Raw genomic sequence first — 18,365 nt, 5'->3', positions numbered from 1 at the left:
GGTTGCTTAATTAGAAAGCAATTCTTGCCAATAATTTAATTTCATGGCTTGTTTAGTGCTTTAACTCTGCTATGTCAGGTAATTCTTATATCCTGGATTTTCTTTCCCTTTCTAAGGATATCATCCAAATGATTTGAAGGCTAAAATGGATGAGTAATTCTCAGTCCTTCACTTTTTTCTCTTCAGTTTCCTTCCAAGTATTTAATTTAACCCAATAGTGCATGATTACACACAGGTGTAAATGGTAACAAGCTAAATGGAGAAATGCTGGTCTCTTTTGTCATTTGCATGTTATTGCTAATTAGGAGCAATTAAAAGCCAAGAATGTGGCTGTTTAAGACTAAAATAAGCAGTAAGGGTTCAAAATCTTAACGAGTGAGACAACTAAAGTGAAACAGAAGTGTTACTTGAGCAATAAGTGCTTCTTATTAAGCAATTGAGTTGGAGCAAAAACCTGCGGCCCTCCAGGACTGTGATTGAGGACCCCTGATCCAGAGGGATGCCATATTTATTCTACGGTTTCCTATTTTTCTGACCTTCCTCACTTAATTACAAAAAGCAAGTTCAGCAACACTTCAGCCACTTGTATTCGAGACTTCATTCCTTTGATCACTATGCAGAGATTATAGTTATAGAGAAGAACAGGGATTCAAATAGATTTATAAATCCAGAGCTGCACTGATTTATTGGTCATTCTAGTTGTAACCTCCTTTGCTTATAAGCAAGCTATTCCCTCACTTGCAAAAAGCATTACATATTTTTTCCATATGTGGATAGTGATCTCCAATTTGGGGTTACCAACTTCTGTCCCAGCCAGGTTGCACCCTTCTGCCAAGTGCTCCATTGTATATCAGAGATTCCAGTGAAATGGAAAAAAGGTAGAGATGCAACCCTTGAGTCACCAGATCAGATGCTGTTCGGTTAGTGCCAGTTGAGTCACATGCATGTCAAATAGACTTGTTGTGTGTATTCTTTCTAATAATATGAATTTCTTTTTTTTTTTTTTTTTTGTTTTAAACTACTTTTTTAAGGATTAAGCACTATCCTGAAATTTACTGTGGTGGAATACACTTTAGGTGTCTTACAATATAGTGTTTGATCATATGTTTCAAGTTGAAGGTCTTCTCTCTTGACTTAAAGTGTAGCTTGACAGTTTCCTTTTGATAAGATAATGAAATGGAAAGCTTACATTTAATATAAGTTAAATCACTAAATTTTAGACATGTTTTCATCTTTTATGTTCTAAATCTCTGTTCATGTTGCAGGAAGCAAGCAAGTATGTATTTTGTTTTGGACAGGGGTGCTATTTAGTAACATTTTTCCTTTTATATGATTCCTTTAGAATCATATAAAATAACAGCATAACCAATCAAAGTAAAAATGTAGTATAAACATGTTGTATAAAACCTGAAAAAAGTAAAAAGACTAGAGGTAAAGACATACTTAAGTAAAATCTGTTTAAACTAAAAACTAAAACTGTACCATAATGTGGCATAGTGACAGCACAGAGGAGGTTTGTTGATAATAAGTAACAGATTTTAATTTATATAAGATAACAACAACAACATATCCTGTTAAAGAAAATGTTGTCTAAAGACTGTAGAGATAAAGGCATATTAAGCAAAATCTATTTCAACTAAACCCTCTAACCCTCGGCACCTATGATATGTTAAATAGTAACAGTACTTATTTAAGTTAGTGGTAATCAATGACACATTGTCATCCTCTTTTAATAAAACACCTGTTCGCGTCCAGTGTGTGTGTGTGTGTGTGTCTTCTGGTGAAGTGCGCATGCTCGGGGCACGGTGCGATGCTTCAAAGGCTGTCTGACGTGTCACACAAGACAGAGAGGGCGGGACCTATAAAGTATCGTGCGGTCGATCCAATCGGATTTCGGTAAATGAAGTAAGACATAAAACACGAAAAATCCAATCGGGTACTGAGACGTGGAGACCAGCTTCCCCAAAGAGGTGGGATTAGTGTTTGTTGTTGTGCAAGTGTTCACTCTGAGGATGTCAGATTTGCGATTAAGAAGCTTGGCCGTGTAAAGTGTCAGTCGTTGAATATACGAATTTTCATGATACTACAATACGATGACTTTTAAAAGTAGATTTATTTTCGCGCACATTACATCAGTTGCTGGGACGCATGTTACGGAAAGCAAAGCCAGTATTACTGTCAGAGAAAATTACAGGCATTTTACGGAAAAAAATTAAAGAGGTAAAGTGTCCCTTGCCATTTAATATAGACTGTTCCTACTGTTTATGGACTACTGTTCTAGCGCCCGTTATTGTAACGGGCTTAAAGTCTAGTAATAGTATAAATGAGATCAAATGGTTAAAAACACAAATGTACTTAATGTTTTCCCCAAATATTGCTGCCTTGTATTGGATTTCACATATCACTCAATTATATCTTTATCAAGTCCCTTGTTGTTTGACCAGTATAATTCTTTTCTGGTATTGCAAGGTTTCAGTTGAATTGCTTGTACGTGTTCCTTTTTCTCTCTTTCTATTATTTTTTTTTTACTATTCTGAAAAAAGGAATCGGATTTTATTTTTAAAAACCCAGTTAGAGACCACAATTCTATAGGTGTGTGCACTGTGTTCTTGGCATCTTTGTAATATTGTATTAAAGCATTTCCTTTATGCTTAACACAAAGAGTTTCAAATGATAGATGTGTACAGTGTTGGGTACCTTATTTTTTGTAAATTATTTCTGAGACTATAGAGGAGGAACTGTGAACTGCTAATTTAATTTAGAAATCGAGATCATCTTTTGTTAGAACCACCATTTCTACTACCTTTAGTAAAAAATGTAGACTCTTAACCTTCCTGTGAGATATCTTCCATTATCTATTAAAATGAGACTTAAATTTTTTAGATGTTTCACTATAATCAGTTTAGATTTTTTTTTAGAATGTTTTCTTAAATGTTCTCTTTATTTTTTTTTCCCTATAGCAAACAAATCTGGCCACAGATGGACAAGTGGATTAAGCAATTTAAAGCTTCATCACAAACGAGTATACCTGAAGTTAGTGTTGCAGCCATACTACGTCTAATTGGTAAAAAAAAAATTATATATCTAAATATTTAACATGATGTGTATTTTTATAAATAAAAAACTTAAAACACATTTGTTTTGTTTATAAATTTCTGTATCTATGACCAGGTATGTTAATACTTACATTTAAGAATATGCTTGAAGAACGAAACCGTAATCCTTAGCATTCTACTTAATGGTACCCTGAGTGATCATCCATTAATTTAAGCAGAATGATGTAGACATTTTGTTTGCAAAAAAGCAGAGTTATTCTAATTATCCTAGGAAAAGCTTGGGTTGCTGCTGGAAGAGGTGTTGGTGAGGCCAGCAGGGGGTGCTTACCCTCTGGTCTGAATGTGGATCCCAGTGATACAGTGCAGTGATGGGGACGCTGTACTGTAAAAATGGTGCCGTCCTTTAGATGAGACATAAAACAGAGGCCCTGACTCTCTGTGGTCATTAAAGATTGCTGGGCATCCTTTGTAAGAATAGGGTGTATCCTGATGTCCAGGCTCAATTGCCCACCAATTGGCCTAGTCATTATGGGCCCCAGATCATCCCCAGTCTCTAATTGGCTCCCCACTCACTAAAGAGCTTTGAGTAGTGAGAAGAGTGCTATATAAATGTCATACATCCATGCCTAAGCTGCTTCGTGCAAGCGAGGTTTCACGACTCAATCAGTATCCCAGCTGTATTTGTACCCCACATGCAATTAAAAAAAAAAAAATAAATTGTAGACTGACCCATATAAACAGCAGTTATCAAAGAGTTTTAAAATCGTGCATGGTTACAGTATACAGTTACTGTAAAGCTTGGGATAACGTAACCTAAAATGAGTAGAGCTTTGATGCCTAGCAGACTACAGTAGAAGTGTGGTAATAGCAGTGTACGCTCAGGATACAGCAGGAACCATTGAGTCATGCAAATAAATTGACAGCAGTTGTAATTCAGAGAAACATCCATATTTTAAGCCTTGTTTTGAGATATGGAACCTCCCATTAAGATTTAGGAATAGATTTCCACAGAGTACTGTATGTATCACAAATTTAAATGAGCTTTTCCTGACAGTTGTGTAATGGACTTGGAACAGTCTCAACAACTAAGAACTGACCAGTGCAGCAACCACTCATAAGAGACTGCAGCAGCTCTGTGTAAGAATTGTGGGAATGAAAAGAAAATCCAGTTGTTAGTAACTTAAGAAATTAGCAAAACTTTTAATCTATTGTAATTATTGCTTAAAATAGTAAAATTTAAAGTGTTATTTTTAATTTTCCTTACGACACAGTAAGGATTAAAAAACTCTGAAACTAGTACATAATCAGCTGATTTTTGTATAAAAGAAATGTGCCTGCAGAATTTACTAAAAGTCCAGATGGAAACACCTCCTAATACTGCTGACTACATTGCATTAGTCTCTCTCAAGTTTCTTACTGTCCAGACCAGCAATTTGTTGTCCAATTTAGAAAAAATGTAAACTATTGAATACTTTTCTTGTTTTTAAGGTCGACTTGGGCAGATTGGTATGAAGGAAGGATTCTTAGCTTCTGTGAAAAATGTTGCTAGTGTCATTAACACTTTTGGCAGACATTCTAATAAAGAAGGTAAGATGGTATATAAGTCTGGGGATTTACTACTATCTTGGATATAAATAAAAAAAGAAGTAGGTCACTCCCTCCAGTTGAGGAATTTCCTAATGACAGTAAGTTTATTGCTGTTACTACTTCATTATTCAGGTTTTTGTCTACCATTATGTGTCTCTTGATAAATGGTCTGTATTTGCAGATAATGACCCTCTCACGATATTTTGTCAACCAAATGTGGTAGGAGAAAGGATATTAAAATAGAACTAATTAATTAAAGTTGTATGTAACCGCACATAAATGTGATGCAGCAGAAATGTAAATGAATCCTGGGGATAGGTATTAGTACAACTCAAATGGGTGCACGTAATTGAAAGTGTAGGCAGGATTGAAAAGGAGGAAGCTGTGTCATCACTCCTCCTAAATGCAGGTCAGTATTGTCACATGTGCAGAGAAGAGTGAAATTCTTATTGCATTTGCAAATCAACGTGCAACACATTGTCACTCTCTGGTGCCATGATTTGTGTGTATTACCACCATACCACACCATTATCTGAAATAACATTTTATGTCCAATACAAGTAGTTTCTGGCACAGTGTGTGCTGGGCTTAACTAATTATAACGCTAATTATAACTTTACTAGTTATTACTAATAACTAATTTTAAATTTACAAGTAGTTTAGATTGCGTATGTTATAATAATGAGACATTAAGTATTTGGAGCACTGCAGCTTTTGTTCAGAGGTTTAATTAACAACTGTATGTGAAGACCCAAAGGAGCGAAGCCTGTCTAGATTTAACATGAAACAATTAAGACCAAACTTAAAGTAATGATGTTATTGAGCCATTAGCAACCAGTAGTCATAATAAATTTCACAAAAACTTTTTAATTTCAGTATGACAGAGTTCAAGCGGATACTTGAATAAACCAAATTTGGAAATAAAGATGCTCAAAGTACAGTGGGCTTAACTTAAAGCTGGACTTTGTACTCTGGTAGAGAAGTTGATCATAAAGTTCAGAAAATATGAACACGTTTAAAGGGAGTCCTCAATATGTAAGTAGAGTAAAAAAAGAAATTGCAGAAATAGTAGGATTTATAATTCATGGTCAAATCTTATACTAACTGTAGTGTCTGTGAGCACATAAGAGAAACAGTTAAATATTAGAAGCACCAAAAGGCAGTTAGAGAAGGAGGTTCCCGACAATGGAAAAATCAAACCTAGAAGATTCTGCACTTATTTTACAAGTAAGAGAGTCATTAAAAAGGAGGTCAAGAGTATTAAAAATCAAAAAAGGGAATAAAATAAATAGAGGTAGTAATTGATGCTCTCGGTTCATATTTTATTGAAATCTTACGTGAATATGTTCAAAATCTCCCAGTAGTAACTGGGAATATTAATAATGTGATAAATGACTTAAAGATTACAGAAAGAGAAGTGCTATTTGAACCAAAATTGAAACTAAATAAAACGGCAGCATCAGATATGACTTGAAAAAGATTTCTTAAGAAAAGCTATTTTACTACATGAAGCTCAATTGGCATTTATAAGAACTATACGCACTGGAAATTTCTTAAAGTATGAATTGGCAAAAATTGTGCCATTCAGTAATAATGCTTATTGGGTTCAGTTAGGTTAACATTTATTAGAAAAGTAATAATGGAAGCATTTATCAAGGATAGGATCAGACGACATGTCGAGTAGTGGTGTGTTACTAAATACTGTAGTACTGTTGATAATGCAAAATTTGCCAAAGTGTATTTTGTAGCAATTATGCAGTGTTCATGGAATATTTGCCTGGAAATTTACTATGCGTTCAACTTAGACAAACTTCCCGTCCCCCAAAACCCAATGATACTTTGCATGGCCGTCATAACATCACGGAGTTATAGTGTTTTCACATATGCATACTGTCTGTTTACCTTGTGTTTTATTTCCATGCCTGAGCTGATTTGTGCAAGCATGGTTTCACGACTCAATCGATACCCCAGCTGTATTTGCACCCCATATGCAATTTTAAAAAAAAAATGTAATACTTTTTTTTTTTGAGGTGGTGTTTAAATTGTTACTGCTGGTTGATAGCCAGTTTCTACCCAGGGCCTTATTCTTAAGATCTATAAGAAAATAGTACTTGTGATGTCTTTCTGTAAGATTTCCTCCCTATGTTCTCACTGTATACACATATATGCATCTAATTTGACAGGTTATTAAGCAAAACTAATGAATAATGCACTTTTATTGATACTGAAAGAAATAATTGAAACAAATGTATTTTTGGCTATTTCTTGAAAAGAAATGTCTAATGCAAATTGTTCCTGATAAACATTTACAGTACTTCTTAAATTTCATGGACTGCTTCTAGTTTCCTTATCTGTGCTCCAGTTAAACCAATTCTAGTGTCGTGGGGCTATTATATTAGACTTTATGTTAATGACATTTGTTGTAATTTTAGGTATGCCCTGGGGTGTCCAGCTGGCTGCATTCTATGCAATATATGATTTGTCTCCATGCAATCCAAAAGAAGCAATGGACTCCCTAGCAACGTGGCGATCAGAAGTTTCACAAACAGTCCCTCCTGCTGTGACCAGCTGTCTGACACAGCTGAACTGTGTGTACCGTCAGATGACAACTCTAACCTAAATTTAGGGACACCACATTAATATATTGGTCATATTGTAAGTTGCACAAAATCATCAACAAAAAATTGCACAGTTTATTTCCAAAATTTCTTTAATAATAATTTAACTGCAGTGTTTCGCATTTCAATGTAGTTTGGTAAAAGTCAGATTTTTATGGCTCTTATGCAATTTTACATTTAAATGTACTGTAAAGTGAACTGTATATGCTGTATTATATTCTGTAAAAATGTACAGGACATAGGCTTTCATAAGTTTTTCAGTTATTTGTTACTTTATTTTTTGTATTCTAATTATGTTAATATTTTGCTCTTTGTAATGTTTTTATATTAAAATAGACAACTGATAGATAGCTGCATTCTACTTGTATTAATTTTACTTAGTAATGATGGTGAAAATAGCCAACAGGAATGGGAAAGTGGAATCATTTCCAACAGGAGTCCACTTAAAACATAAATTGGCCTTGAATTAAAAAAGAAAAGAAAAAAAAAGTGAATTTTAGAACTATGATTTTAACATTAATTTAGTGGGATTTGATCATTCACACCTCTCATGCTACATCCACACTGCTCTGTTTTCATTTGAAAATCTCCATCCACACAAATATTTTTAACATCATTTACTATCTCCGTCCACACTAAAACGATCAGAAACGCTCATGACGTGTATATATGTTTGCTTACCCTGGGCACGCAGGCCATGGCAGGATAATCCACAAAGGAATGGTAGTGCAGTGTGACCTGGGATTTATCACAAAACTGTAGTGACAGGTAAATTATTTGCCATTTTCATATGTTTGCAGCATTTGAATTGTACAAAATGTGATTTAGATGCATACAGGTAAGCAACACAGCAAGCACCTTAGAAAGATAGATAGATAGATAGATAGATAGATAGATAAATAGATAGATAGATAGATAGATAGATAGATAAATACTTTATTAATCCCGATGGGATAACTCCTCTTTGTCCGCAATGTGGGAATGTGATTTTGTTTGGTGAAGAGTTACTAGTCAGGTAATGAGAAGGCCCCAGTCCAGGAAGGACTCCGTAATAAGGCTTTCATAAAAGGTCCATGACTGCCAACATGATGCTCTGCAGTTTTTCTGTCTCCTTTTTAGTAAAGGAAAATTTATTTGTGAGTGCCAGTGCTTAATATCAGGGCTGTGGAATCGGAGTCGAGGAGTCAAGAGACAATTTTGGGTACCTGGAATTGGAGTCGGCAAAAATGTACCGACTCTGACTCCTAATCAATTTAAATTGTAATGAAAAAAATACAGCAGTTCAAATGTCCCCTTTCACAAACAATACTCATAATTAAGTTCTCCACTGAAGTAAGAATAAAGCTCAGTGCATAGTTGTGTTACTACTAGTGTGAAGTTCAGCTGAGCTATTACACAACCTGACATTTACATATTGTAATCTGGATTATGGTACATTACAAAAAGTGTTTTCATTTTATTTCAGATATAATGTGTTTAACAAGTTAATTTGAGTGTAAACAAGTGTAACGATGTAGGTGTGTGCTATGGCCTGAAGTGTGTTCAGGGATTCTTGTCTTTTGTTTAAACTGGCCAATACGGTAGAGAGTCAGCTTCCTAGCCAGTAGTTCTGTGGTTAAATGACGTGTATGTTGCCTTCCTTCAATGAACACATAAAATACATTAGCATATTAAATACAGACGAGTCGGAAGTAACGGAAACTAAGGAGTCAGAGTCGAAGGATTTACAGTGGGTACGGAAAGTATTCAGACCCCCTTCAATTTTTCACTCTTTGTCATATTGCAGCCATTTGCTAAAATCATTTAAATTAATTTTTTCCCTCATTAATGTACACACAGCACCCCATATTGACAGACAAAAAAAGAATTTTTGAAATTGTTGCAGATTTATTAAAAAAGAAAAACTGAAATATCACATGGTCCTAAGTATTCAGACCCTTTGCTCAGTATTTAGTAGAAGCACCCTTTTGAGCTAATACAGCCATGAGTCTTCTTGGGAAAGATGCAACAAGTTTTTCACACCTGGATTTGGGGATCCTCTGCCATTCCTCCTTGCAGATCCTCTCCAGTTCTGTCAGGTTGGATGGTAAACGTTGGTGGACAGCCATTTTTAGGTCTCTCCAGAGATGCTCAATTGGGTTTAAGTCAGAGCTCTGGCTGGGCCATTCAAGAACAGTCACAGAGTTGTTGTGAAGCCACTCCTTCGTTATTTTAGCTGTGTGCTTAGGGCCATTGTCTTGTTGGAAGGTAAACCTTCGGCCCAGTCTGAGGTCCTTAGCACTCTGAAGAAGGTTTTTGTCCAGGATATCCCTGTACTTGGCCGCATTCATCTTTCCCTCGATTGCAACCAGTCGTCATGTCCCTGCAGCTGAAAAACACCCCCACAGCATGATGCTGCCACCGCCATGCTTCACTGTGGGGACTGTATTGGACAAGTGATGAGCCGTGCCTGGTTGTCTCCACACATACCTCAGTGCAAGACACATGACAGCCCGCATGGAGTTTGCTAAAAGACACCTGAAGAACTCTGAGATGGTGAGAAATAAGATTCTCTGGTCTGATGAGACCAAGATAGAACTTTTTGGCCTTAATTCTAAGCAGTATGTGTAGCGCTGCTGCCTCGCAGTTGGGAGATCTGGGGACCTGGGTTCGCTTCCCGGGTCCTCCCTGCGTGGAGTTTGCATGTTCTCCCCGTGTCTGTGTGGGTTTCCTCCCACAGTCCAAAGACATGCTGGTTAGGTGGATTGGCGATTCTAAATTGGCCCTAGTGTGTGCTTGGTGTGTAGGTGTGTTTGTGTGTGTCCTGCGGTGGGTTGGCACCCTGCCCAGGATTGATTCCTGCCTTGTGCCCTGTGTTGGCTGGGATTGGCTCCAGCAGACCCCCGTGACCCTGTGTTTGGATTCAGCGGGTTGGAAAATGGATGGATGGATGGATTTTAACAAATGGCTGCAATATGACAAAGAGTGAAAAATTGAAGGGGGTCTGAATATTTTCCGTACCCACTGTATCTACCGACTCCACAGCCCTGGTTAATATAATCCAATTGTAATGAAATTCTTGAGATATGTTTAAAATAACAGTTGTGTGGAGGTAAAACTGAAAACAAAACAGCTAAATTTAAGAGCAATTACCTGGAAACACATTTACTGCTTCTCTCTATCAGTGCCTGGCCAGCTCACCATCAGGGAATCTACTAGGAATTCATTTTATTAGAGGATTGACATTTAAGTTTGTGTTTTGTTTTTTTTTCTGTTGATCAGTGTCCAAAAAAAAAAAAAAACTAACCTTTGTCCATTGTGACTGAATGTTTTATAACACGAAAAAGTGTTCTAACAGGGTGAAGACCTTTTAAAAGCACTTTATGATTTATGAATATCTCTTTGCATTCATACTGTATTATGGATATCAGTGCTTGAAGCTTCAGGAGGCCGAGCTGTTATCTAATTTTACTGGACTACAGGTTCTCACCTCCTGATATTGAATTCTTTCCATGCTCTTCCTTGAATCTAAACATTGCATTCACATCACACATTACATTGTTTTTGTAATCTCATCAGTCCATCTTCTAAAATCAGTAAAGCAAATGTTTAGATAGTTCATTTATTAAGATTTGATTATTACTATTTCATATACACTAGTTGAAGTGTACACACAGACCAAGTGCTTCTCAAAGTCTTCTGTTGGTGTGCCTTAAGGATAAGAAAAGAAAAACTGCATTCTACAATGACCACAAGGTGGCAGCAGATACACACGCACAGATTAAGTCGGCCGTGTCGTTATCAGGTTATTGCAGTGGTGGTTATCTGTGGATGTGTGTGCTCTGAAATGGACTGACATTCTTGTAAGATGGTCTGAGAACCACCAAACACACGCACACCCTGCCCCACTCTGCTGTGCAATTGGCTGGCTGACATCCTTTTTCAGATTTCATTTTTAAATGGATACATTTACCATTTTTGTCCATCAATCTACACTCAGTAACCCATAATGACAAAGTGAACCAGAAATATTTGTGATGCTCCATCTGTTGGAATGGCAAAGACATAGCATAAGGGTGGACACACAAATAATGCAGATACTTTTCCTTCTAGTAAGGCGGATAAGCTGATTTCTGCTCATCCGGCAGTTGGACTGATTCAGAGTTGACGTTTGCAGTGTAGGTGTGACATCCGATTACAATGTCGGTGTTGCGTGCCGTTTGATGTGGGATTCATAAAAGCAGTGATCATATTTGTGACGCACTATGTACAGGATAACAGAGATCTAGAGAGGCGGACAGACATGCATACACTTGTCCTTTTATTAAGGAGCCATAGCTTCGCTACTTGTCTAAGATGGGTGGAAATCTAAGTAATCAACATTGGCCTCAGGGTTAATGTTTGCACTGCACCATTGAGTGAAATGTACCTTCTTATACTGTATAATACGCTACCGTGGCTTTTCATTTGTCTGTCCAGGATTTTAAATCACCTGTAGCTTGAAAACCGTTTGACTTATTGAGCTGAAATTTGGTACACATATACTACGGGATGTCTACTATCCGCTTTCGTGGTGATGATTGACCTCCAAGGTTATTTCTCTTTTTATTTTTGTTTTTTTTTATTGTAGAATCGGCTCCTGTCAGCGGCCAATTCGTGTGGCGCATGTGTATGGGCACCGTTCTCATCCCTACCACCTTTGCCGTCACTTCCCCTACCTCTTCATATCTTAAATCATTCTTGAGGCAGATTGAAGACTTAAGTGCCAGCTTAAGTGAAAAATTAAAGAAAACGTACAAAGTTAATTGCAACACAAACGCTGACTTAATCAGTTTTAATGCGAAAAGATGAGAAGAAGTGGGCCGCTAGGGTTGAGAAAAGAAGAGCTGCTCAGGAAGCAGCAAGCGCATCAACCTCTGAGCAAACGAATGATAAATGTACAGAGAAAGAGGAGGAATACTAGGAATGCTCAAGTCAAGTGTATTCGTGCAGTGCGCGGTTGCTGGTCTTGTAAAAATAAAATGCATTGCATCTGTCATTCCAGTAGGTGGCACATCACAAGCATTTGTAATAATAAAATGCCAAATGTTTATGGTGTACCATATGTTGGAATGACAAATGCAATGCATGTGTCTCTTTTTATATAACATTTGGTATGAGATTCATAAAAGCAGTGCTAATATTTCAGATGCTCCATCTGTTGGTTAACAGAGACATAGCAACTGAATGAATGAGTAAGGCCCTTAACCTGCCATTGCTTTGTCCAGGGTATGACGTTAATCTGAATCTATCCCTGCAAGCAGGTCCTCCAACTTGCAGGGAACACTTGGGGGTTGGTGGCAGGATTGGCACGCCAGCCACTGTAAAAAAAAAAAAAACCTCACACTGTGTGAGTGTGGTGCTGAGGTGTCGCCCACTGCACTCTGGTCCCAATCCAGGTGGTTCGGCGTGTGGTGGGCGCATAGACAGACACTTGTCATTTTATTAAGTTTAGATTATTGCTTTTTCAGGGACGGCGCAGTAAGGAGTCCAAGGTTCATGTCTTGGGTCCTCCCTGCATGGAGTTTGCATGTTCTCCTCGTATCAGTCCAAAGAAGTGCAGGTTAGGTGAACTGGTGATGATAAATTGGCCCCCATGTGGAGTCTGAGGTGGTCTGGTTTGTCCCTGCCCTGTGTTTGTTGGGATAGGCTCCAGATCCCCCTGCAACCCTGGTCTGGATTAAGCTGGTTAGAAAATTACATGACATTATTCCTTTTCCTTGCTTTGTTTGTATATACTGGTGTTTGTATTTGGTGTGTAATATGCCATATTTATCTTGCCAATTTTCTGGTATTTTTATTAACAATTGGTGGGTGGAAAAATACAGTTTAGAGCAGGCATGTGCAACCTACGGCCCGCGGGCCAAATCCGGCCCGCGTACTGATTTTATACGGCCCGCGACGACTTTTCCAAATATCATTGAATCTGGCCCATTAACCCTCTTGGTGATGCCTGTTTGTTCTTGTGGTATTGTTGGATTATTTTTGATAGTATGATGCGGCCAGTGCTTTCTGAAGTACAGTCGACCCTTGATATACGACCGGCTTGACATGCGAACAACTTGATTTACGACCAAAATTTTTTTTTGATTTACGACCAACATCTTGCGTTACGACCTGAATGCGGTCACGTGTATCCGCTTGCGCAATTGTAAACAAACAGAAACATTCCTATTAATGCGGCACTCATTCAATAAAATGTCAGGTTTGTAAACTCTCTTGGGACCTCCCCCAACTAGAAGACATGCCAAAGTCCAAACTCCGTATGGAAGACTGTTTATCTGTTGCTGGGGCAACAGCCGGCTTAAAGCTGTGCTGAGTCTCTCAGCCAAAGCAAACAGAAAAGATATCGATGAGTGATATGCATGTGATATCCCTGCCCGGCAATGGACAAGCAAGCTTCCACAGTCGCGGCAATCGCGCTTCAGGACGCAATTCAGCATGTCGTTCCCATTGAGTGTGGGGGGGTCTCAGAAGAGTTCAGAAACAGTTCTTTGTATCATCGCAAGGAAATGCTGAGAAAAATTCTCGTCAGAATAACTTGTAGGCAGGAGGAGATTAAAATTAACGCAAAAGAAGCTATTGAAATGATTGCAAATGCCTGAGCGCAAGTTAAAGAAAGCCTTTAAAAAGCCTTCAGTTTCATTATCATCCTCCTCCCTTCCTGCAGCCCAAAGATGTCAAATTAAATGGTGAGTACAGTATGAAATTGTTGTTTCTGGTAGGCTAGGCACTTTTTATTACTTTTTGGTTAGTACATTAGAAAAATTATTGGTGTTTTGGTAAATTATGCACATTATACAACCCTTTTTTTATTATGAAAAGGTTAAGTAAGTGTTGCAGTGGGAGGTTCGGACCGCATTATGGGTATTTCCATTATTTCTTATGGGAAAAATAGTCTTGACTTACAACCAACTGCAGTTACAACCAGCCCTCGCAAACGAATTGAGTTCGTAAGTCAAGGGTCCACTGTACTTTATATTGTGCTTCCCCCTCTTTTACGGCACGTCTGGAACTGTCGCACGTTTAAAGTGTGCAAGAGCTCGTAGTCACGTAGTCGTTGACTCTGCTGCATCTCTCTGCTCTGCTGTCGTGTGTAGCATAGCGCAGTCTTTTCATGGTTTTTGCTAGTGCTGTACCTATCTGCATGTTGTTTCGAGTTTCACGCTATATCGGCCTACATTTCAATACTTACAAATACTTGTGAATTTTTGATCAAACCCTAATTAAGATGGCTTCAACAAAGAAGAGAAAAGTGGACGCTGAGAGTCGTACATTTCAAGAGAAATGGACTGACGATTATTTTTTTATAATGCAGAAAGAAAAACCTCTTTGTTTGATATGCTTGGAAAGTATTTCAGTTTTAAAGGAATACAATTTAAAAAGACACTACAATACAAAACACGCTAATTACAACAGTTACAAAGGTAAACTAAGAACAGATAAGATACAAAATTTGAAAAAATGTGTATCGGCACAACAGATGTTATTCCGCAAACATACTGATGTAGCTGACAATATTGTTCGTGCAAGTTTTATTGTTAGCGAAAAAATTGCGAAGCACTCAAAACCATATTCTGAAGGCGAGTTTGTCAAGGAATGCCTTACTGCAGTCACGAATGTTCTGTGTCCAGAGAAAAGCCATGAAATGGAAAAGATAAGTCTTTCTCGTTGGACAATAACCCAACGAATCGACGAAATGGCCAGTGACATAAAATTAAGCATTAAAAATATTGCATCAAAATTTGAAGCATTTTCCATTGCTCTTGATGAGAGTACAGACTCCAACGATACCGCTCAATTGGCTATATTTATTCGCGGAGTTGACGCTAGCTTCAATTGTACGGAAGAATTGCTTGCTCTCCAACCAATGAAGAATACAACAAGGGGTGAAGACATTTTCCAGGAAGTAAAAACTGTTTTTACTGTATTTGATTTAAAGTGGGAAAAGTTATGCGGAATATCCACCGATGGAGCTCCATCGATGATTGGACCAAACATCGGAGTTGTTGCCCAAATAAAAACCGAATTATCAAGTAACAAAATCAGTACCGAAGATTTGTCGGTATTGCATTGCATTATACACCAGCAAAACTTATGTGCAAAATCAGTTAAATTTGCACATGTGATGGGCACAATAACTGCATGTATAAACTTCATTAAATCCAGGGCGCTAAATCACCGCCAATTTCAAGAATTTCTGGCTGATGTTCTTTCTGATCATGAAGATCTTACATTTTATTGTGAAGTGCGTTGGCTTAGCAAGGGAAAAATGTTGAAACGTTTTTATGATTTGAGAAATGAGGTATCTCTTTTCATGGACATGAAAGGAAAACCTATTCCTGAGCTAGAAAACAAACCCTGGCTGTGTGATCTTGCATTTCTTGTCGACCTAACAACACATCTAAATGAACTTAATGCTAAATTACAAACTCAGGGACAAATGATTCATGAGCTTTATGGACACATAAAATCATTTCAAAATAAGCTTCGACTCTGGGAAAGCCAATTAAAGGAAGGCAATACTTATCATTTTCCCACACTTGCGAACCACGAAGATTTTGATTGTGAATCGTTTGCGAATGAATTAAATTCATTGAGTGGAGAATTCAACACTAGGTTCCGTGATTTTAAAAATCAAGAAGCAAACTTGCAAATTTTCTCTTGTCCATTTGATGTTGATGTCGAACTAGCTCCACTTTCATTGCAAATGGAATTAATTGAACTACAAGAGAACCTTGTCCTGAAATCAAAATTCAATGATATTGAATTACTTGACTTTTATAAAAACTATTTCCCACGTGACAAGTTTCTAAAGCTCTCAGAAAAGAATGACTCTATTTGGCAGCACCTATAAATGCGAGCAACTTTTTTCAAGGATGAACTTCGTAAAATCCAAAACCAGGACGCGAATTACTGATGAGCACCTAGAAAACACGTTGCGAGTTTCCACGTCCACAATATCTCCTAATATTGATAAGCTTGTGACCACCATGCAATCTCAATCGTCGCATTAATAAAGAGTTTTTATTAAATAATATATTAATAAATATTTGTTGTTTTTTTTTTGGCCTTCTTGCATTTTCGATTTTCAGAAATACATATATATCCTGAAGTACTCCGGCCCGCGTAATCTTTCTACTTTCTAATCCGGCTCATAGTCCTGTCAAGGTTGCACATGCCTGGTTTAGAGCTTAATTGACAGCCTAATTCCATCTGTCCCTCATTCCACAAGCATGGCGAGACAATTGCAGTACGGATTTGTTTGAGACCTCATTACACCTAAAAGTTCAGTTCAGTTCAGTTCAGTTGAACCCGTTTACCGTGTTACATAAAGTACGGGACAAATGAAACAATTTCCAAACATTCTCAAGTCAGTCCCAAACAATAAACAAAAACAAAACTTCAAAAATGATTTCTAAATATCAAGTAACCCAAAAATAACACACAGCATATCACTGAAGTTTATATATGTGGAAACCTCGAGTGGCATCACCATACAATGCCACCGCACCTTTATGTTCTACTGGATAAGGTTGTCATTAAGAGTTCATGGTAAGTATGTGGTACACTGAAAAATTACAGAATATCCCAAATTTTAAAGCAGCATTTTGGGATTCCTCACAGTCTCCTTCACCATCCCTTGACACTCACTATTGCAGTTGTGGAAAATCCTCCACTTTGTAGACGTCATGAAAGAAAACTGGATACACTTTGATGTGATCGGAACTTAACGGGGACATCCCACCCCATTGCTTTGACATGATTGGATCTTCACTTCACTGTCGGCTTCTTTATGCTTGGATCCTTTTTGGGGGGAGGGGGGTATGACCCCACCGTCTCCCAATCACTTTGACGTGATTTGAATCTCACGGGGGATACCCCCCAACTTCACTGGCCAGTGAAGAACATGTACTACAGGGTGAACCCAAATGAAGTCCCACATTTCTCAAGGTCATTGTGAGAGGTAGAGTCAGCTAAATGGGTTGAGGTGGGTGGGGGTCCTTTGATAGGCAATCCCTTGTAGTTTTTAGTTGCCAACATGCCTTGGTCCGGTGCACACCGTGCATTCCTCAAAAGCAACAAATCCATCATTAGAACATTAGAACACTCTAGACGAGAACAGGCCATTCAGCCCAACAAAGCTCACCAGTCCTATCTTCTTATTTCTTCCAAAAAAACATCAAGTCGAGTTTTGAGAGTCTCTAAAGTCTTACTGTCTACCACACTACTTGGTTGCTTATTCCAAGTGTCTATCATTCTTTGTGTAAAGAAAAACTTCGTAATGTTTGTGTGAAATTTACCGTTAACAAGTTTCCAACTGTGTCCCCGTGTTCTTGATGAACTCATTTTAAAGTCACCGTCTCGATCCACTGGACTAATTCCCTTCATAATTTTAAACACTTCAATCATGTCACCTCTTAATCTTCTTTTGTTTAAACTGGAAAGGCTCAGCTCTTTTAATCTTTCCTCATAACTCATCCCCTGTAGCCCCATAATCGGCCTAGTCGCTCTTCTCTGGACTTTTTCTAATGCTGCTATGTCCTTTTTGTAGTCTGGAGACCAAAACTGCACTCAGTACTCCAGATGAGGCCTCACCAGTGTGTTATAAAGGCTGAGCAGAACCTCCTGTGACTTGTACTCCACACATCAAGGCGCTATATAACCTGACATTCTGTAAGCCTTCTTAATGGCCTCTGAACACTGTCTGGAAGTCGATAGCTTAGAGTCCACTACGACTCCTAAATCCTTCTCATAAGGTGTACTCTCAATTTTCCGACCGCCCATCGTGTATTCAAACCTAACATTTTTACTTCCAATGTGTAATTCTGTACATTTACTAACATTAAATTTCATCTGCCATAAATCTGCCCAAGCCTGTATGCTATCCAAGTCCTCCTATAATGATATAACGAATTCCAAATTATCTGCAAATCCACCTATCTTGGTATCCTCTGCAAACTTAACCAGCTTGTTACTTATATTCCTATCAAAATTATTTATATATATTCAAAATAGCAGCGTTCCTAGCACTGCCCCCTGCTGGTCACCACTCTTAACATCGGCCAATTCTGATAATGCTCCT

At 37.9% G+C, this 18,365-nt stretch overlaps 1 protein-coding gene across 1 annotated transcript in view; it reads left to right on the top strand.

Annotated features, from left to right (window-relative positions):
- The window catches only part of ice1 (KIAA0947-like (H. sapiens)), a 43,223-nt gene extending 35,614 nt beyond the window's left edge, over positions 1-7,609 (top strand). Inside the window, exons 16-18 of the mRNA XM_051935618.1 lie at positions 2,961-3,064; positions 4,545-4,643; positions 7,076-7,609. Of these exons, the coding sequence (XP_051791578.1) occupies positions 2,961-3,064; positions 4,545-4,643; positions 7,076-7,263 (391 nt within the window). The 3' untranslated portion in view covers positions 7,264-7,609. The remainder of the gene's footprint in view (positions 1-2,960; positions 3,065-4,544; positions 4,644-7,075) is intronic.
- The last annotated feature ends 10,756 nt before the right edge of the window (positions 7,610-18,365 follow it).

Source organism: Erpetoichthys calabaricus, chromosome 13, assembly GCF_900747795.2.
Source record: "Erpetoichthys calabaricus chromosome 13, fErpCal1.3, whole genome shotgun sequence".
Classification (NCBI taxonomy): Eukaryota; Metazoa; Chordata; class Cladistia; order Polypteriformes; family Polypteridae; genus Erpetoichthys; species Erpetoichthys calabaricus.
This window is presented reverse-complemented; position numbering and strand designations above follow the sequence as displayed.